Source organism: Daktulosphaira vitifoliae, unplaced genomic scaffold (assembly GCF_025091365.1).
Source record: "Daktulosphaira vitifoliae isolate Bord-2020 unplaced genomic scaffold, ASM2509136v1 Scaffold_4, whole genome shotgun sequence".
Classification (NCBI taxonomy): domain Eukaryota; kingdom Metazoa; phylum Arthropoda; class Insecta; order Hemiptera; family Phylloxeridae; genus Daktulosphaira; species Daktulosphaira vitifoliae.
Window position 1 is genome coordinate 36,656,725 of NW_026099575.1, and position 18,738 is coordinate 36,675,462.

Below are 18,738 nucleotides of genomic sequence, written 5' to 3' on the forward strand. Positions count from 1 at the left end.
GTAAGACCTGGGTTCATTACAAATTTTAATTATTTTACCAGGTGACCAATCACTATCAGATTTAAGTTTAAATAATATGTTATCATTAATTACTAAATCACTTAACTGTTTAGATTTCTTATTATAATAATATTTTGAATTTTTATTTTTATTAAAAATTAAATTTTTATATATATCAGTGTTAACAAGTTTAGGTTTAAGAAAAGAATTAGTGACAGGAATTTTAGTTCTTAGATTTCTAGACATTAACAGTTGTGCTGGAGAACACAATTTACCTTTTGGAGTATTTCTGTATTGTAATAAAGCAATATGAGGATCTTTTCCGGAATCCATTGCTTTTTTCAGTAATTTCTTTACCGTTTGTATNAAGTATGCAAACTTATACGAGATCGAGATAAAATATTTAGAAAACATAAAAAAGTAAAAAATAAATAAATATTGTTGACTTAAATACAATTTAATTACATATAATTATACTTTTTAAATAATAATGAATATATTACAAAAAATAACTCAAATTGCGTTGTATAAATTTACACATGAATGTTTACTAATAGATTTTCTTTTCATGTATAGTATTGCCTAAAATTTCTCATTATTTTTTTTTTATGTAACATAAAAAAAATTAAAGAATAACAATTTTTATAAATAAAAAACTAAGTTAATATTTTATTAATAATATTAACTTTTTACATTTTTTCACATATTTTATTTTGATTTTAATCAATTTATTTTACCTCAAACAATAATTTTGTCTTTAATTTTATTCAAAATAAAGTTAAAGATTCATTGCGATTCTTATGTCCTTATTAAAAAAGTAAGAACGTCTTAAAAATAAAACATCTGAAAAATACAAAATAAAAGTTTTTTTATATAAAAAAAAAAATTGTAAGAGTTTCCGAATTATTTCGTACATACGATTTTTCGTTAGGAAAGTGTAGTTTTAGAAATTATCACCTGCTAGTCTATAGATTCGTTTAAATTTATATATTGGTCGAATAAAATGATAATTTAGAAGTGCATTGTAATTCTAGCCCTAGCCATAATTATCACAAAAATAAAAAATTCAAATATTTCAATACGTACAAGTACAAAAAAAATATAATGCAAAATTATTATTATTATTCAATATAAAATATTGATTTTTACTATTAATAAATTTATATTTACAATATGAGCAAATATTCCACATGTTATTAAACCGGTTGGGGAAATAATTTATATTGTGTATCTAACATACAATAATATTATATATTAATAAATATATTATTAACTCAAAAAAATTGATTAAACTTGTTATATTTTTCTGCTTGTTCTTATGGTATTATTAACAGCATTCTCTTTTTCGTCCACTAAAAATTTTTTCAAGTAAACATTATTAGGATCAAATTTTTCCCATAACATTTTCCAATAATCAGGTTTGTAATGCATCAAATGAGCTAAAACTTTTCCGGCTTGCTTTCTTTGGCGATCAGTACATTTAGCACATTCCGTTTGCAAAGCATCTGGTATGATTCCTGAAATTGAGAAAACTGATTTAACAAAAACCATCGTAGAAGCTTGAGATATATAATACCTTCATTATTTTAAATTAAATAATGTTTCCACTTATTATGCAATAACTATGTATTTATTTATAAATCGATAATAACTGGTTTGAACTATAGTACAAAAAAATTCATTTTATATTAACTTTAAGAATTGTATTTGTATCTTACCTGAGTTGGAAAAACTTGATTATATTTTTTTTAACTAATATCAAGCTGAACACTTAATAAATTAATATACGGAAAACGATTTGTTTTTTCTTCTATAAATAAAATTTATGTTGGGTAGAATACTTGAAGAATAAATAATTGTCAGACAGATGAATTTCCTCACTAATTTATAGAAATTAAAATTGAAATTTTTTCAGAAACATTATATTATTTAAAAAAACACAATTTATTTTTAACTAACTAGTTGATAGGTCCTTAATCAAATATTTTATGATACGAACATCAAACCAATTAAAATTAAATTAAATAATTCATAAAAACAATTAAGAAATCTAAGATGATTTTAATTTAAATTCTTTACTAAATAAATATTTATTTAATATAAAATTAGCAATTACGTGCTTCATGTTAAAATTTTTCATTTGCAACTTTAATTTTTATTAATATTCTTTTATTGGTAATTTTTTTTTTTTTAGTTAAATATTATGACGTTTTCTGTTTTAATGTCCTTAATATATTTTAAAACCACTTTGAGTATTTTAACTATACAAATAATATTTAAATATTTTATTGACTTTGAATAGTATATTAATTCAAATTTAGTATTACACAAAGTTATAAACGTGTCCTTTTTAAATTATTAAATCATAAAAACTACTAGATTGCATAATAAGATAATTTTAATTGGTTAGACAATAACTAATGATCATTTGGTGATTGGATTTTGTTCATTATTATACGACTAAGTTTTCTTAGTCGTAATAACAAATATTTTGGTTTGTTGATATAATTTAATAAAAAATTGTTTTCCATAAAATCGGATATATTTTAAGCTCATTGTTTAGCCCAAATTTAAAATTATTGTTATAAAATAATCAATTGAACAATCATTTCAAGTTAATTGAAACTTGAGAAGATTCCCTTTAGTTATTATTATTATTATTTTTAGAAATTATGATATTAACACTATTTTATCTTTAAAAAATAAAAAATGTTCATAATAAGAAAATTGATTAATCAATGCGCAAAAAACAAATGATTATTAAACTCGTCCAACTATATTCAATTTGATAATATATTAATAGATAATAATATATTAGTATAATAAATATTTATAATTTGTTTCTCGACTTACTATAACATTGTATGTTTTGTAATATCATTTTAACAATTATTTTTTTGTTCTTTATATTGTTACCATTTTATGAATAGCATGTGATGCACTATTAGAAACTTATGAAATGCACTTTAATTCTTTGTATTCTAACAATAGAATACATATATAACTATTAACTAAGAGGAATGATAGCAAATTTTATTATGTACAGCTTTTTTTTTTATAAAACTAATTTTTAATAGAAGCTGAATGATATACATAAACTTTCAGCATTTAAAGTATTTCCAAAATATGAATTTGTAAAAAGTGACAGTCCAAAACAGGGTGAAGAATCAAAGACTGTGAGTACGTGATGAATCTTGTTAATTAAAATGCATAGATGCAACTAGAATACAATTTTTGTGGGTACTAAAAAAAATGCTCAACGATCCTCAATGTATTGTACATACATATAATTTTCTAAATATTTGGAAGGTTAATTTTTTAACTGGAGGCTAAACCTGTACCTAGTCCACAGGTTGTGTCTATGTTATAGCGTTCCGTATTCTAATTATAAATTATGTGGTTTAATTAAAACTATATGTGATACACATAGTGTACAAATATTCGACTTTTTATTTTTCAAATTTTAAATTAACGTTTTGAGTTTAGATTTAACCTTGTATAGAGAAAAATGAAAAAAAAGTTTTGATTTTCTTTTTGGTTCAATTGAAATGCTCGATTTGCATCGTTTTTTTTTTAACTGTTATTACAATGAGTTAACCGCTTACTTTTTAATTCCAAGCCTTCTCTAGTACACGGTCCTTTTTCCATAACGCAATTAAACAATGCTTTAACTATTCTCTCATTGTTCATCACAGTTTCCACATCAATGTAATCGTACCGTGTAGGATACGGTGAACTTTCACGAATATTCTTGCGGGTATCAGAACCTGATTTAGAGGTGAATGTTACTTTGGAGTTTGGAACAACTTTGGAATTTACCGCGTTCTTGGAGTTATTTGAAACTTTGGAATTACCATTTGCTGTTGAGTTTACCACAGGGGTCAGAGAATTTTGAGCCGGGATGGAATTAATGTTGAGAGTGAGTGGTATCAGTTCGCTGGACGCGGCTATTGGAGCAGAACTAGACACCGTTGAAGTAATTAACACTGGAGGTAAAGTCGATCTCATAGGAATGTTCATCGTTTGTCTAGTCCCAATAAGAGGTGCTGCTATGGGTCTTCTTTCCTGCATGTCTGTGGTGATGCAGGTGGCGGTGATGTAACAAAACGTCGATACTAGATCGATGAGCGGCATGGGGGCGACAATTCATCGACGGTGAGCTAAAAACAATCAAGTCTCGATACGTATTGCAACGCGGTTCCAAGTGTACAATGCAAGTTCATGCGACCGTTCGGCCCACAGATCAACACGAATGTAATGGATTCGACCGGCGATAATTCCGTCCGAACGATTCTGTATTAGCGCACTGCGCAATGTATGGGGACGGCTGATGTGGTTTAAACAGAGACGGAAACTTGAATAACGAAAAAAGTAACAAAATACACAGACGTGCGGATATCAAGGTCGCCGTCATCCTGTATAAACACCATGCAGTAGCAATCTGAAGTCGACATGCTGGTTGAGTTCAGCTCATCTATTTTAAAATATTTAGATAAAAAACTGATAAAATTATTGCGCGAATCCAATAATTTTACTACTCACATCTATTGCTTATGATTTAGTAATCCGTTAGACTTACACTATGATTTTTTAGATTTTACCGGTGCTAGACTGGTGGTAACAGCTAATCGCATTACGCAGCATTGAATTGATTGATAACCATAATATTGACTACACCTTTGACATTTTGAACCTTGAAATATAACCGGTCATCTAAATCACTTCCTCTTTGACATCAAAACACAATGTAATGTCAAGAGGAAATATTTTTTTATATTATCGATAGAGACTGCCACTGATAATTGATAAAATAAAAAAAACTCTTAATTTTTTTAAGCGAAGCAATTATAGGATTTACTAGGATTTCTGAGCTAAACATAAAAGTGTTCCGTAAAAAAAATTGTTTTAATAATGCGAGTAAAATATTGCTACGAAAATAATTACACTATTTTATTACGTCCTCATTTAGACCTTGCAAATTCAACACTATTATCCACATTTTTAGCACTCCTAAAACTAATTAAAAATATTTCAGTTGTTTTAATGACAAATTAAATCATAATGTTCCACCAAGGATTTTTATAATTCGTTTGTTTATAATTGTGTAAAAAATTTATTTGACTCCAAATTATGTTGAGTTACATTTCTATAAATAATAATAAAGTTTATGTAGAAAACAATAAGAAATAATAAAACGCTATAATCATACCTTAATAATTATAATATTTAAAAGTCAAATATATTTGATTTTAAAATTATATCTTTTAGTATTCAGATAATAAAAATCTAGTTCTATGAATTTAAGCACTCCACTATAATTAGCAAAACAATTATAGTTGTTAATGTATAAAAACGACAATTACTTGGAAGATTTTTCACTCTAAAATAATTATTTCTTGTAAAACTAGTTTTTTTTGCTAGGCCATTAAAAAATTTCTTAAACATTTTTTTTATAGAAACATAATAGTGATGAATTAGATTTGTTTTCCTACAATATTACATACAATATTTATCGTATTAATCTCCTTATTTAATATTAGACGGGTATTATTTATATTCTTCGCTCATTAATTATAATTATTGGGTTTTTATGTAACGTACAATTACTAAAACATACATTATGCATATAATTAATTACAAATATTTATCATTAATTATTGTAAAAAATTATTCAAATTCCTACACATCTAAGCCACAATTTTGAGTTATTAAATAAATAAACTAAAACTTATGAACTATAGTTTATGGCACGAATATGTTCATTTTAATGAAATAAGTTTAGCTATGAAACAAATATTTTATACTAAGCGATTTCTTATGGTAGTATATGTTCAATAAAAAATAAATTAATATATCTTATTAATATTATTATTAGTAATATTAATAATAATAATTATTATAAATAATGTCAAAATTCAATTAACATATCCATATGCATTTTCCTTTTTATATACAATAACCCTTTCGGTCACGCATTATTTTTTAAAAATTTCATAGGCATTGGTTTCTATATAATATCTCAATTGATAATCACAAAAAATGTTTTAAAAATGTCGATTTAATAAAATACCACTATGTCTCAAAGAGATAAATATTTACTTTAAAATAATTAACTTGTATTGATAATAAATACAACTAATTATGATTAATAATCACAATAATTATTATCCAAGCTAAATTATATTTATCAATTAATGCGTATTTTGCAATCCATAACTTAATTGATATCTAAATGCATTTAACTAGAAAAATATAGTATTACAGTCATTATGAAATTTATCAATTTCCATACATGAAAGTATTTTTTTTAAAGTAATTTTATTAAACTTGCTTGATTTTTACAATCTTATTTTATAACAAATGCATTTGCATATTTGAAACATGAAACTTAATAATTACTTAAATATTTAGTTGAAATGGAAATTAAATTTTATGGAAAAAGAAGAATTAATTTTAAATTCATAACACAAGGTTATTTTATATTTATGAGTTTTAATTAAAATTTAATATAAATATAGGATAAGAATTGATCGTTTGTGGCTAATACTATTTAAAATTAAAAATTAAATTAAAGTGTTAAATTAAAACTAAAAATATTTAAGTCAAAAGCTATAAAAATTACTAAAAAATTGTTGATACAGTTTGGAGAACATTATTAGGATTATCAATACTAAACGCATACTGAAAACCCGAATGAAAAATATCCTTTTTATACCCCTAATGACCTTATCACTTAATGATGTTTTCTCTAAGTGATGACACCACTTCATATGTGTTTATCGTGGATAATTGTAATATTGTTTCCGAAATACGCATCTATGATTTTTTAGTAATTTTTGCGGCTTTTGAGTTAAATATTTTTTAGTTTAAAATTTATATTTTAAATTTTAAGTACTTATTGAATAAATATTAAGATTGCTTTTATTTCTTGTTCAAATAAAAAATAATAATTATTAAATTATACTATCACTATAATAACAGTCATCCATAATATCAGACCTAAATTTTAAGTTATTTACTTATTATTATAAAGTAAAAAAAACAAAATTTTTTAACGTAAAACAAAATTTTAAAAAATATATTGATAATATTACTAATAATGTATCTATTATATATTTTAACAAGCAAATAAAAAAAAATTATATTTAGAGACAAAACACTATAAAACAAAGATATTTTTAATTAAAATTATTCCAACTAGATTATTGAGAGACTAGATTTGCATAAAAATCCGTACCTTACAAAATGCGTAAACAGTAATAACACAAAAAACACATTATTAGATCGGTATCATAGACATAGATTTGGAAGTCTAAAGAGATGAAGTCGCAATTTAGAATTTAGCCACCCAGAAATTTATTTAAATATATGTTTTTTACGTAAAAACTATTTTTGTTGAGGGAGAAAAAATAAATAAAATCACCCAAAAAATTTGAATCTCAATCTTTCCACATTGAAAAAATAATTACATGTAATATTAACATAAATTATATGTATGTAAATTTATGATAAATTGTTATAATTATTAAATAGAAGAAAAAGTTGTAAAGTTTAAAGAGAATATTTTTTTCCTGTTATATTTGGGTAATAGTATTCGTTAAAATAAATTTAAAAAAAAATAATTCTCGACTTCAAAGATTTATTCGACTTTTGAAAAAATTACCACTTCTATAAAATTTCTGCCCGATGCAAATGCTCATTTTGGCCCTCCCTTAATGTTCTCAAGTAACATAGTCAGATTAATACCTTCTCATTTTTAAAACTAGAAATTGTTAGAACGTCAAAATACTTCCCTAAACCGTACTTTTTATTAGCAAGGACCCTGCATAAATACTTAAAGTAAAATAAGAATTGAGTTTATATGCTCTAATTACTATTTTATTATACATTTTGTTTATAATTTATACACTAAAAAATCATCAAATATTTAAATTTGTTATACATAAATAGGCATAAATAGGATAGCGAATTAAAAAAAAAATTAATTTCCTCTTACTAAAAAAAAAATTTATATAAAATGCATATAATTTTACTAATTTTTCGGGTAGCTTAATTATAAACTACGGAACTATCCTCTGATGATGTCTTGTATGATGTCAGTATCTATAGTGTAATAAGTATATTATGAAGTTATATTACAAAATATTATTTAACAAATATTCACACTAAAATAACTAAAATTAAACGGTATTTGAGTTTTTTAATCATCAACATAGATCTTATTTATTAAACACGAAAAAAATCCAATATAACAGTTTCATTTTTCAGGTTTGTTTTCAAATTAGAAAAAAAAGTTTTTTTACATTTCTAGTTACATACTAATATGATTCAAAAAAATAAATATAAAAATTAATTTTTTTATACGACTAATAATAAAACGAAGACATATGTCATTATGTTTTTTTTATGACAAATAGTTTTGATAAATTATATAATTCTAATAGTGAGAATATTTAATATAAAAAATGAATTATTTTATAATGGACAAATAATGCGTACAAATTTAATAATTTCAATGTTTTTCTTAAGCCCAAGAATTATTTCTTACCAACAACAAAAGCTGTCTAAAGAATAACTTGCTGCGTCATTGGATAATTAAAGTCATATAATGTATAGTTCTTACAAGTTTATATAGAAAAGAGTCTATAGAATTATCGAATATTTTATAACATGATTACTATAGCCATAAATAACTTGCGTTAAAAATATTTTTTTTAGATACAAACATAAAACACGAACATATATCAATATAAACAATAATAATACCCTATCATTGCATACAATATTTAATCGTTCATACGTCATTCGCTCCCATCAATATAGATTTGTCATATGTTAAGGTAGTAATCTGTTTTTTTCGAATTATTACTCTTACTATACAAATGAGTAAGCATAAGGTGTTATTTTTATTTTACACTGAAACCATACCTTCTACATAATTTATTATACCTATTTTAATTATAAGTACATTCATCAGCACGATTCCAGCTAATTGATAATCGAATACCCGAAATCACTGCGTTTCAATCTAAATTCATGAGTCAAATTTGTTGTTTTTGTTATTAAATAATGTCCATGAATCTCATATTGATAGTACTCATCCGATCCGTGTAAATTATTACCAATAAATATATTTTTTTTTTATCAAGCATATAAATTTAAGTACAAAAATTTATAATTTGCTACAAAATATTTGATAAAACAGCACATATATAAAACGTTTTATTATGATAAGAATTTATAATAATATAAATAAAATAGGACAATAATTTAAACCTAACATACATCTACATACGCCCACTTTATGTAACATACTGGTATGTGATTGTTTATAAGTCTTAACGTTGACAGAGTTATTCAAGTTTTCCTGGCGTCACCAGCGTTCAAGGTTTTTTAGTTGTCGTCTGTAACAATAAAGTCGTTTCTCCAGCTGATTGTAACTGCTTTTGAACCTCTTCATTTTGTTTTTTCTCTAAAGCGTTTATATACTGTTTCATGTATTCTCCTTGGGGATCAAACTTAGCGGTCACTTTCTGTAATATTTCTGGTTGATGATTATTCAGAAAGCACATCATTTTTTCAATGATTTTTTTTTGGATATCATTACACAGTTTACACTCATTTTCAAGCGCTTCTGGAATCATTTCTGCTATGACAAATAGACCAAAATTATTTTTAATGGTATTTTTATGCAATTCAGTAATTTATTAAAATTAATAGATGTTATACTATCTTTTTCATATTAAATAACTATTAAAAATTAATATATATCAATACGGATCTTTTTTAACAGTCAGTAAATCATGTATTTATTTTCTTATTTTTACTATATGCGTATACTTGTTTTAAACTTAAAGTTATTTAATCACATGTAAAATTACTTTTCACTTATGCGTTCAAAAATTCTAGTTCAGTGAGAGGCGTGAATCGAAGGACTTTTTTATAATGTCTATATGTCTTGCACGTAATATTTATTTTATTTTTATTTCAGTTCTTTTCTCGGTAAAAATATACAGAGTAATTGATTTATCGTTACACCCTCTTCTAACATAATAATAGTTTTGAAAAAAAAAATTTATTATATTTTACATTTATTTTTCGATTTATAGGAAGTTAAATAGTTTTTAGGACTATTCCTTGTCCCTTATAAGGGCATTAACTTAATGTTTTCAAATGGTAACATACATATTAAACTATAATAGAAAATTACCCCAAAGAAAATAACTTGTCGATAACAACTTTTGAATCAGTATTTCTACTTAAGAAATACTAATAACTTAATAACTTAATAAAAATATTAATAACTTATATTAATATTTTTAAATGAGGTAAGGAATGGAACATGTTATTCTTATATTAGAGATATGAATATCTCTGAGTTAATTAAACATGTATGTTCCATTAAAACAAATTAAATGAATGCCCTTCTAAGGGTTAAAGAATAAACCTAGAAACCATTTAACTTCTTATAAATCTAGAAACAAATACTACATTAATAAGCAAAAAAATTATCAAAATTATTATTTTAGAAGTTATTTGGCAGATAAAATCAATCACTCTGTATAGATTAAAAGACGAGATCAGTGGGTCTTTATTAATTAATAAATTATAAATTTTATCTTTACTTTTCTGGACATTTTGTGGGTAGTCAAGAGTACTTCAAGTGAAAAATATTATTAGTGTTATTTATGCATAATTAAAAATAATAGCTGTTTGCAATCAATTAGAAAATGAACATTTTACTTGAATTTACAAAAAAATTAAAATCCTAGTAGGTGGTTTGCTGTTTTAGGTACATGACATCTATTATACTCAAGGTAGAAGTACATTCACTGCAGATCTAAAATATTATAACTATATAAACTTCTACGGGAATAATCAATCAACATTTTTATAATCTTCCTTGTAAATTTATGATGATTTCATCGATTTATTTAATGATTCAAGCTAAGTTATATGTTAAAAAAATACTGATTGATAAAACTCACCCTTGACGTTCCTTGCATCGGGACTGCAAGGTCCGTTTTCTAAAAAGCAGTTTAAATATCTTTCCCGAATGTGTGGATTTTCCACCAGACTAGAGGTGAAATGTTCAACTGCCTGCTTTTGTTCATTTTGCCGTTGATTGGGTTCTTGAATAGATTGAGGACGCCCTACTTGAATTGGTTGGGTTGGATGAGATTGCTCGTTTTGGTTAGACGGTTGAATAGACTGACGGTGCCCTTCTTGACCTAGCTGATTAGTATGTTGAGCGGGCGGTATTTGCCCAGTTTGAGCTGGCTGCTGAGGAACTGGCACACAGAATACTACCGATACTAAACATAACACCACTGAAACAAAGCGTAACATGACTTTTTACCTGATAAATATTGATCCCTTGTCAATCACAGATAAAAACTAATAGCTAAATTGAAGCTTCCACACGATACTGTTATTGATGACTGTAGTCCTTAGACACATACGACAGAGTTTTAAACTTATTTGTTTGTACGGAAGTGACCTTTTTCCGATTTTGGTTTCACAGTTCATTGCTTGTTATTATTAGAATTACAAGCATCAATAGAGAAAAACGAAACCGACGAACCGAAACTGTAGTTCCCATGTCCGAAAAAAATTTACTTGAAAATATGTATGTATAGCAATGCAGTAAAGTATGAATTCAGGTTATAATTTCATGAAAATGAATTCATATAAAATTGTCCACTTACCAGGACATTGTTCTTTTAACGCTCATTTAATTTTGTTAATGTGTAACTGAGTTTTTACAATGTGCATTTATTTAGTATGCGAACGCAAAATTCAACAATAAAACAATAAATATTATTATTAAACCGCCTTGAGCCAGCATTTAAACGGCGTATCCAAATCGAATTTTCCATGTTGTGATAAATTATTCCTTGACCGAGTTTTCCACATTTTCGTCGACGCTTACATTTTTATTTCACATGCTTGATGAATGAGTGCATACAGTAGCAGGTTGGTGACCCATGTTACTTGTGTTGTTCAGGTAAGTGATTGGAATAATTATTTACTGTTATCTTTGTGCTATTTCAATCTATTTAATAGTTAACAACTTACTTTCTAACAAAAATATTGTTAACTACTAATTATTTTTACGTTTGTAACATTAAATAAAATTTACCTTAATGATTTAATCAAACCAAAATGTTTGATTGAATTGTATTACCAAGTTCAATTATAGCTTATCCTTTAATTACCTATGTTCACTTTTCTCAGCGGATTTTTTCTCCGCGCCTTTAATTTTGTTTTAATTCTCATGCATGGTTTGACTTACATAAAGATGTCCAAATAAAACTTTAACTCAATACATATCAGATTAGATAAATATCTAATATTTTATATTGTAAAATCTCATTGTAGTAAACCATTTCAGGTCAGCTGCCAGAAACATTTTAATTATGCGATGAACAAATGGTGTACATAAAGTTCTGAATTACCAATAGGTATTTTATGAGAAGCATTAACATAAGTAAATACAACTTGTGATTTCTTGATTAAAAATTTTTCATCTACGAATAAATAAATGTAATCAAAATAAGCCTATATGATATATATATATGCAATCCCTTTTTTATTAATAAATTTTGCCCGACCCCAAATAGTTGAGATTAGGAAAAGAAAAAGAAGATATAATAATAAATGTCTTATTCGATTTCCATCTCTATGTCAAATCACTCATTTTTATTATGCTAATTAAACTTGTTATTTAATGAAATGTAACATAAAACCTGATTAATGCATTTATAAAATGATTAAAATATATTTATGTTGAAGAAGTACAGTTTATCAGCATCGTCACACACACTGAATACACCACAAATACTCAACAACGCCGTAGTAAGACTAATTATACTACACATTTGACATATAATCTTAAAAATATAATCAAACATTACATACTCTTTTAATAGGTTTATATTTAGTAATTTATTATTTAAGCCAGAGCCGTTTTTTCAAATGGACAAAATAATTTTTTTTTCATGAATTTTTATATTTTTTATCATACAATGTTTTAACTTAGATAAATAAATTTATTTAAAATAATGTATTTCATATTGTAAAGAAATAGAAAAGATTATAAAATACATATATATATATATATATATATATATAACTTTATTCTTAAAGCTCAGATTCAACTTTTTCTTTTAATAAATTACGAATTGACAATTCAAAGTTAATAAAAACAAATTAACAAACAAAAAATATATTTAACAACAGCAGAAATTGGTTACTGGCGAGCTTCAAGGGACAAATTTGATTTAAATACATTGTCCCTTGAAACGTATCAATTATTTATTATTAAATATAACTATAATAAATATGAAAAAATAATTATTATTTTTCAATTAAAAAAAAAACTATAAATTTTTCGATTCTATGATTATATTTTTTATAAATTAAATAATATTTTCTTTGAAAAATATATAAATATTGATTAATAAATTAAAAACATTAGAAAAACTAAAAGTATATCATTTAACTAATTTTAACTAGTTCTGTTGAAATTATTTCTCCAGCTCGGTAAGTATCTTTACAATTAATCAACTGTTGTTTTTTTCAAGAGATAAATAATAGAAAAAAAATATATTTTCGTATCTACTTCAGTGCAACTTATTGAAGTCCTAGTATTATCTTTAAAATAGAAAACCTGAAACTTGCTACAAATCTTATATCCATTGTATCAGAATAAGTATGAATTTTATATTTTTCTAATAACTATACTAGATTTAGTATTTTCGCAAAATTTTATATAAAGATGTGATAAATAACTTTACTATATTGTGTGTGTGCTATTTAATAAAACCTAATATTTTTAAAACAGACATAAAATAGATTTTATATTTGGAAAAATGTGAACATTTTTAAAACTAGTAATTTTAGGAATGAGTATAAAATTAATTAATGCATTGTTTTTTTTTTTAATAATAATAGGTAAGTACTTTACCTTGTTCACTTTTGTTATGTAATTAATCTTGATCTATAATACCATGAAGTAATACTCACTTATTAACTACTGTCTAGTACGAATGTATTAAATGATATGATTATGAAATTTAATTAAAAAAAAAATTGTTTTTATTACTTATTTTTTCATGCAAAACTAATACATAAAAAATGATAACCACCTAAAAATAGCAACAGTAGTAATTTACAGTAATTATCGTGTTAGAAGTTATGTATTTTATGTATTGTTCTTAAAAAACATTTACTTCATTCACATTATCCAAGGTCACTTTTGTTTTGTTGTAACATAAATGAATAGATTATATATATATATATATATACATTTTTTAGAATAAATTAATAAATATTGTTCTACTCTAATTATAAAAATAAGAATACCTATACTTATTCGTTGCACATATAAAAGAACACAAATATAAAATACATAAGATTAAAGTGGTGTAGATTAGTTATTTGATTTCATGCCAGTGGCTACCAAAACAGCGAGTACTTTAGTACTTATCTAAAAAAATTAATTTGCTTCGATGGTAGTAGTAAACATTTATTTACACCAATTTTATTTTAACTTCCTTGAAAATAAAATAAATTTTGGATAAAAATTTCTTGTATTATTATATATAAAAAATGATAATTGTACATTTCAATTAAAATGATTAAAATAACAATATAATTAAAAATCAACACACATCACGTTAACTATAAGTGTATAAATATGAATATTACTTTTTTGATTTTGTATAAATGATAACATATTTTGTTTATTATAATATTATATAATTATATAAGTAAAAAAATTGAATATTCATTCCATGTTTAATAGAAAAAATTGTCTTATTTAAACTTTAATTTCAAGTCTTTCGGCATCTTTTTGATACTTCTCTCTATATTTACCAGTGGGGTCATACTTTTCTTCTAACTGTTTCCACATTGTGTCTTTCTTATCATGTAAGAATTTAATAACTTTTTCCGCTTCTTTTCTTTGCTTTTCAGAACAATCTTTGCAATCATTATCGATTGCGTCAGGTATCCATTCTAAAATCAAAAATTTTGTCAGTTAATATTAATTAATATTTAAGAAATAGATTACAGCATTTTTAAAATTTGTACTTAAAAAATTATAAATACACCAAGAATTTAATATAAATAAATATCCTTAATATATTAATATAGAAATCTCACGAGTTTTAAGTCTTAAAAAAGGATAGATTAACTATTACAATTCGCGTTGACGTTAGTATTGTGGAATCCAGTAAAAAAATGTTTTTGTATGACTTTTATTATATTTTTTCTAGTAAAAGTAATTTTTTAAAATTTTATTTATGCATATAAGCACTTTTAAAGCGCTTGAACCCTAAGCAAGTGCATGAGTGACTTGGGCTTAATGCCGGTCCTGATTACAGCCATATATATGAAGTTTAAAAAACTGTGTAAGCTAAATTTATTTTAGCCCTTGTTTAAAATTATTTTTATACTATATTATTATGTATGTTTTCCGTGTTTTTTATTTATGAAAAGAATGACAATCTAAATTATTTTTATCATATAATGATAAAAAAAAAAAATTAGAATTACGAGTTGTAATGAAAATGTCTGTTAAGTTTAAGGTAATGTTCACTTATACATATTCTAATACATAATATATTATCTGAGATGGATTATGTCATTATCAATTCATCATAAATTTGTTATAATATAATTAATTTAAAGAAAATTATTTTAGTACATGTACATTGTTTTAATTGAGAAGTCTTTAGGTGTACTTGAAGTTGAATTTTATTAAGCTATTTATAAATAAGATTTCAGTTAAACAAAAGTATCATTATCTTATAGTTAAATTTCAAAAATATTCTAGAAGAAATAATATAAGTTCTAAGAATCTTTAATGGTGTTGTTGAACATTGTCGACTTCTTTCAAATATGCAATACTAATTTCTCGTTGCATTTCATTAATGGTACTTATTAACTCTGGAGGCATAAACTGGAAAGTATTACCAAAAGCGCTGTTCAAAACTTGAATACCTATACCTAAAAATTGTCCAATAACGTTTTGAAAAAAATATATTTAAGGTTTCAAAGAGCTAAATAAATATTAATAAATGATAATAAGGTACTAGAATTAATGCAGTAAGGTATCATAGTCACGAGAGCACTTTTCTATTTTTAAAGTTTATCTTGAGATACAATTGCAATAGAACGATATTAAAATAATGATATTCTTAAGTTTATGATATAGTTATAAAAATATTGTTTATAAATAAAGGATATTACAAAGTTGCATAACATTGTAAGTGCACTACTAAGTGATTTAATAGTATTAACAAATAATAGAAAATATTGACTCGATTATCTGAATAAGAATCTTGAGTTGTTATTAAAACGTGATCTTAAAATTAAACTCTGGCAAGGTATACTTTAAATTAATGAAGAAAACGATCTTTATAACATTAGAAGCTGTTTTTACACCTTAAGTATATCTTAATAAATAAGTAAATTTTAATTCTATTTTTAAATATAATAAATAAAGCTATTAAATAAATATAATTAAGAGGGATGAGAAATATCATATAGCCATGTGAATTGTACAGTAAAAAAGTATAAAAAGACTTTAATGCTACGGTAACACACTAAAGAAATGTATATAAAAAAAATGAAATATTAAATAATTAATAATTTAAATATTTTATTTTTATTTTCAAAAACACTCAAGTTTAGTGATTGAAATCAGATTTATTTGAAACTAATTTTTTTATACAGCTTTAAAAGATTGTCACCCTGTCACTTATTAAAGTCCATAAGGTTATGATTTATATAGTACTTACTTTTCAGTTCCTCGCCCTCGGGAGTACACTTGCCTTGATCCATAAGACATTTGAAGTAGTTATTGAGCAAACGATCGTTGTTAAGTATATCGTCAGTGTTTATATTATCAAACTTAGTGGTATACTTGGACGGCGCGGCTTCGACGTCTATTAGCGCTAAGAATGTCAAAATGACAATAGAAAACGTGTACATTTTAAGCATTTTTTAATTATTTCCAAAATCAACGTGAGTTTTATAAATTTATCGTAAAATTATTGAAGTAACTGTTTTCACAACGGTCAACACTGTATTGTGGTCTGAGGGAAATTCGTATGGAGTTAAATAGTCAACAGTATCCCATAAGAGTGCGGATACACCGCTTTGTTTACGTCACACAGTGTCATTGATTAACGTGTTCCTCCAGCCGAATCGCCACCGAGTTTTTGTGGGTTTCCCTGCCACGCAAAACATTCAATTAGGCAGAATGCAATTTGATTGAAAATTTTATCTTCTTGATCCTTGCCTATGGACATACAAACCACCTTGAAAATGATCATATTCTGGATTCTGGTCACACGCTGTTAGTTAAACAACAAAACTTAATAATAGACCTAGTAATTTTTTTATCCATTATCAAACAAAAAGAAATGCATAATGATGTAATAGAAATGTAAACATACTTAGGATATTTCATAGCGAAAGAGTTAATACAAAAAAAAAAATTAATGACTTTAAACAAAGATTTTTAAAACATTCAAGTAAAAGTTCATTAAGTTATTTGCGTAAGTTAAAAAATGTATGTTACATATTGACTTTATTAATAATTTAATATGATATTTTTGTATTTAATCACATAATGCTCTTAGCCTTGTTATACTTCAAAAAGTTAATTATAAATTGCTTATCTAGGCATAATTAATTATTTTTACTATTTTTAAAAATAAATAACTATAGTTATATTAAATAATCAAAACCAAAAAATTAAATATCTTGCTATTCTGGTAAGTAAGGACAATTAGTAGTATATTTTTTGCGGTTAAAAATATAATTAAGTATAAAATACTTCCTGGATTAATTTTTAATATTGGATTTTATTAACTATTTTATTTTTCAAAAAATATACTTAAAAAATTTCTTTATACTAAATAAAAACTTAGAAATTATTTTAGCTATGTATAAATAATTTTTTTTCTCTAAAATATACATATATATTATTTAAAAGTATAATTTATTAGTATACTTATATATATATATACATATTGCAAATAATTATAAGACGTTACATTATAGATTAACTTGGAACTTTGTAACAAATTGAGTAGGGTGGTAATTATATCATTAGGGTGGTAATTCTATAAATTTTTTATTATTAAATTAATAAAAAAAGTTTTAAAAAATAGATATTATTTTAAATTTAATTTGCTGTAGAAATCCTTAATCTATTTCTTTCCTCCTATTATTGACTTTTGAATAATACAGATTTGTTTTCTATAATAACATAGCTAAAAGTAGCTTTAAAAAATTTAAATATAAAATTTTAAAGTCTTAAAGTGTTTAAGTGAAGAACATGATTCAAAACTTTTTATATTCTTAGCACTCTAAGACTTATTTATTTTAATTAACTATCTTTTAAATAAATAACTTTACACATAACTATGTGACACATTAATCTCAATATTTATCATATTTTAAATCTACAAACCTGAATAATTTTATAAATATATTTATCCAAATATTTTATACCGTTTCAGTATTAAGAGAACCCATTTTTTAGGTAGCTTATTGAGTTTGAAATGTTTTAATTGAAACATTAATAACTTTAAAAAAAATTTACTTTAATAAAATAAAAAATTTTATTAGACTTAGGTATTAATTTTTCTAAAGTAGCTCAATAATCTCCTTGAATGATTTTTTTACGCTTTCTATGATACATAATTGTTTTGATCGATT

General features: G+C 24.3%; 3 protein-coding genes across 7 annotated transcripts; all 3 read right to left on the reverse strand.

Annotated features, from left to right (window-relative positions):
• Positions 1–436: 436 nt before the first annotated feature.
• Positions 437–4,304, reverse strand: LOC126906241 (uncharacterized). The gene is made up of 2 exons (XM_050686650.1): positions 3,606–4,304; positions 437–1,517 (listed from the first exon to the last, which is right to left on the reverse strand). The coding sequence occupies exons 1-2, from the start codon at positions 4,132–4,134 to the stop codon at positions 1,297–1,299; spliced, it is 750 nt and encodes a 249-aa protein (XP_050542607.1). The 5' UTR covers positions 4,135–4,304; the 3' UTR covers positions 437–1,296.
• A 321-nt stretch (positions 4,305–4,625) lies between these two features.
• Positions 4,626–11,464, reverse strand: LOC126906242 (allergen Tha p 1-like). Of its 5 annotated transcripts, none has more exons than XM_050686656.1 (3): positions 10,989–11,464; positions 8,950–9,646; positions 4,626–5,016 (listed from the first exon to the last, which is right to left on the reverse strand). In XM_050686656.1, exons 1-2 carry the CDS (start codon positions 11,347–11,349, stop codon positions 9,384–9,386), a joined length of 624 nt encoding a protein of 207 aa, XP_050542613.1. In that variant the 5' UTR covers positions 11,350–11,464; the 3' UTR covers positions 4,626–5,016; positions 8,950–9,383. The 5 variants fall into 5 exon arrangements, with proteins under 5 accessions (XP_050542613.1, XP_050542608.1, XP_050542612.1 ...); XM_050686651.1 differs by having other exon boundaries at positions 8,950–9,649; XM_050686655.1 differs by having other exon boundaries at positions 5,001–5,016; positions 8,549–9,649.
• Positions 11,465–14,633: 3,169 nt separating this feature from the next.
• Positions 14,634–17,120, reverse strand: LOC126906243 (ejaculatory bulb-specific protein 3-like). The gene is made up of 2 exons (XM_050686657.1): positions 16,809–17,120; positions 14,634–15,021 (listed from the first exon to the last, which is right to left on the reverse strand). Exons 1-2 carry the CDS (start codon positions 17,008–17,010, stop codon positions 14,825–14,827), a joined length of 399 nt encoding a protein of 132 aa, XP_050542614.1. The 5' UTR covers positions 17,011–17,120; the 3' UTR covers positions 14,634–14,824.
• Between the last annotated feature and the right edge of the window lie 1,618 nt (positions 17,121–18,738).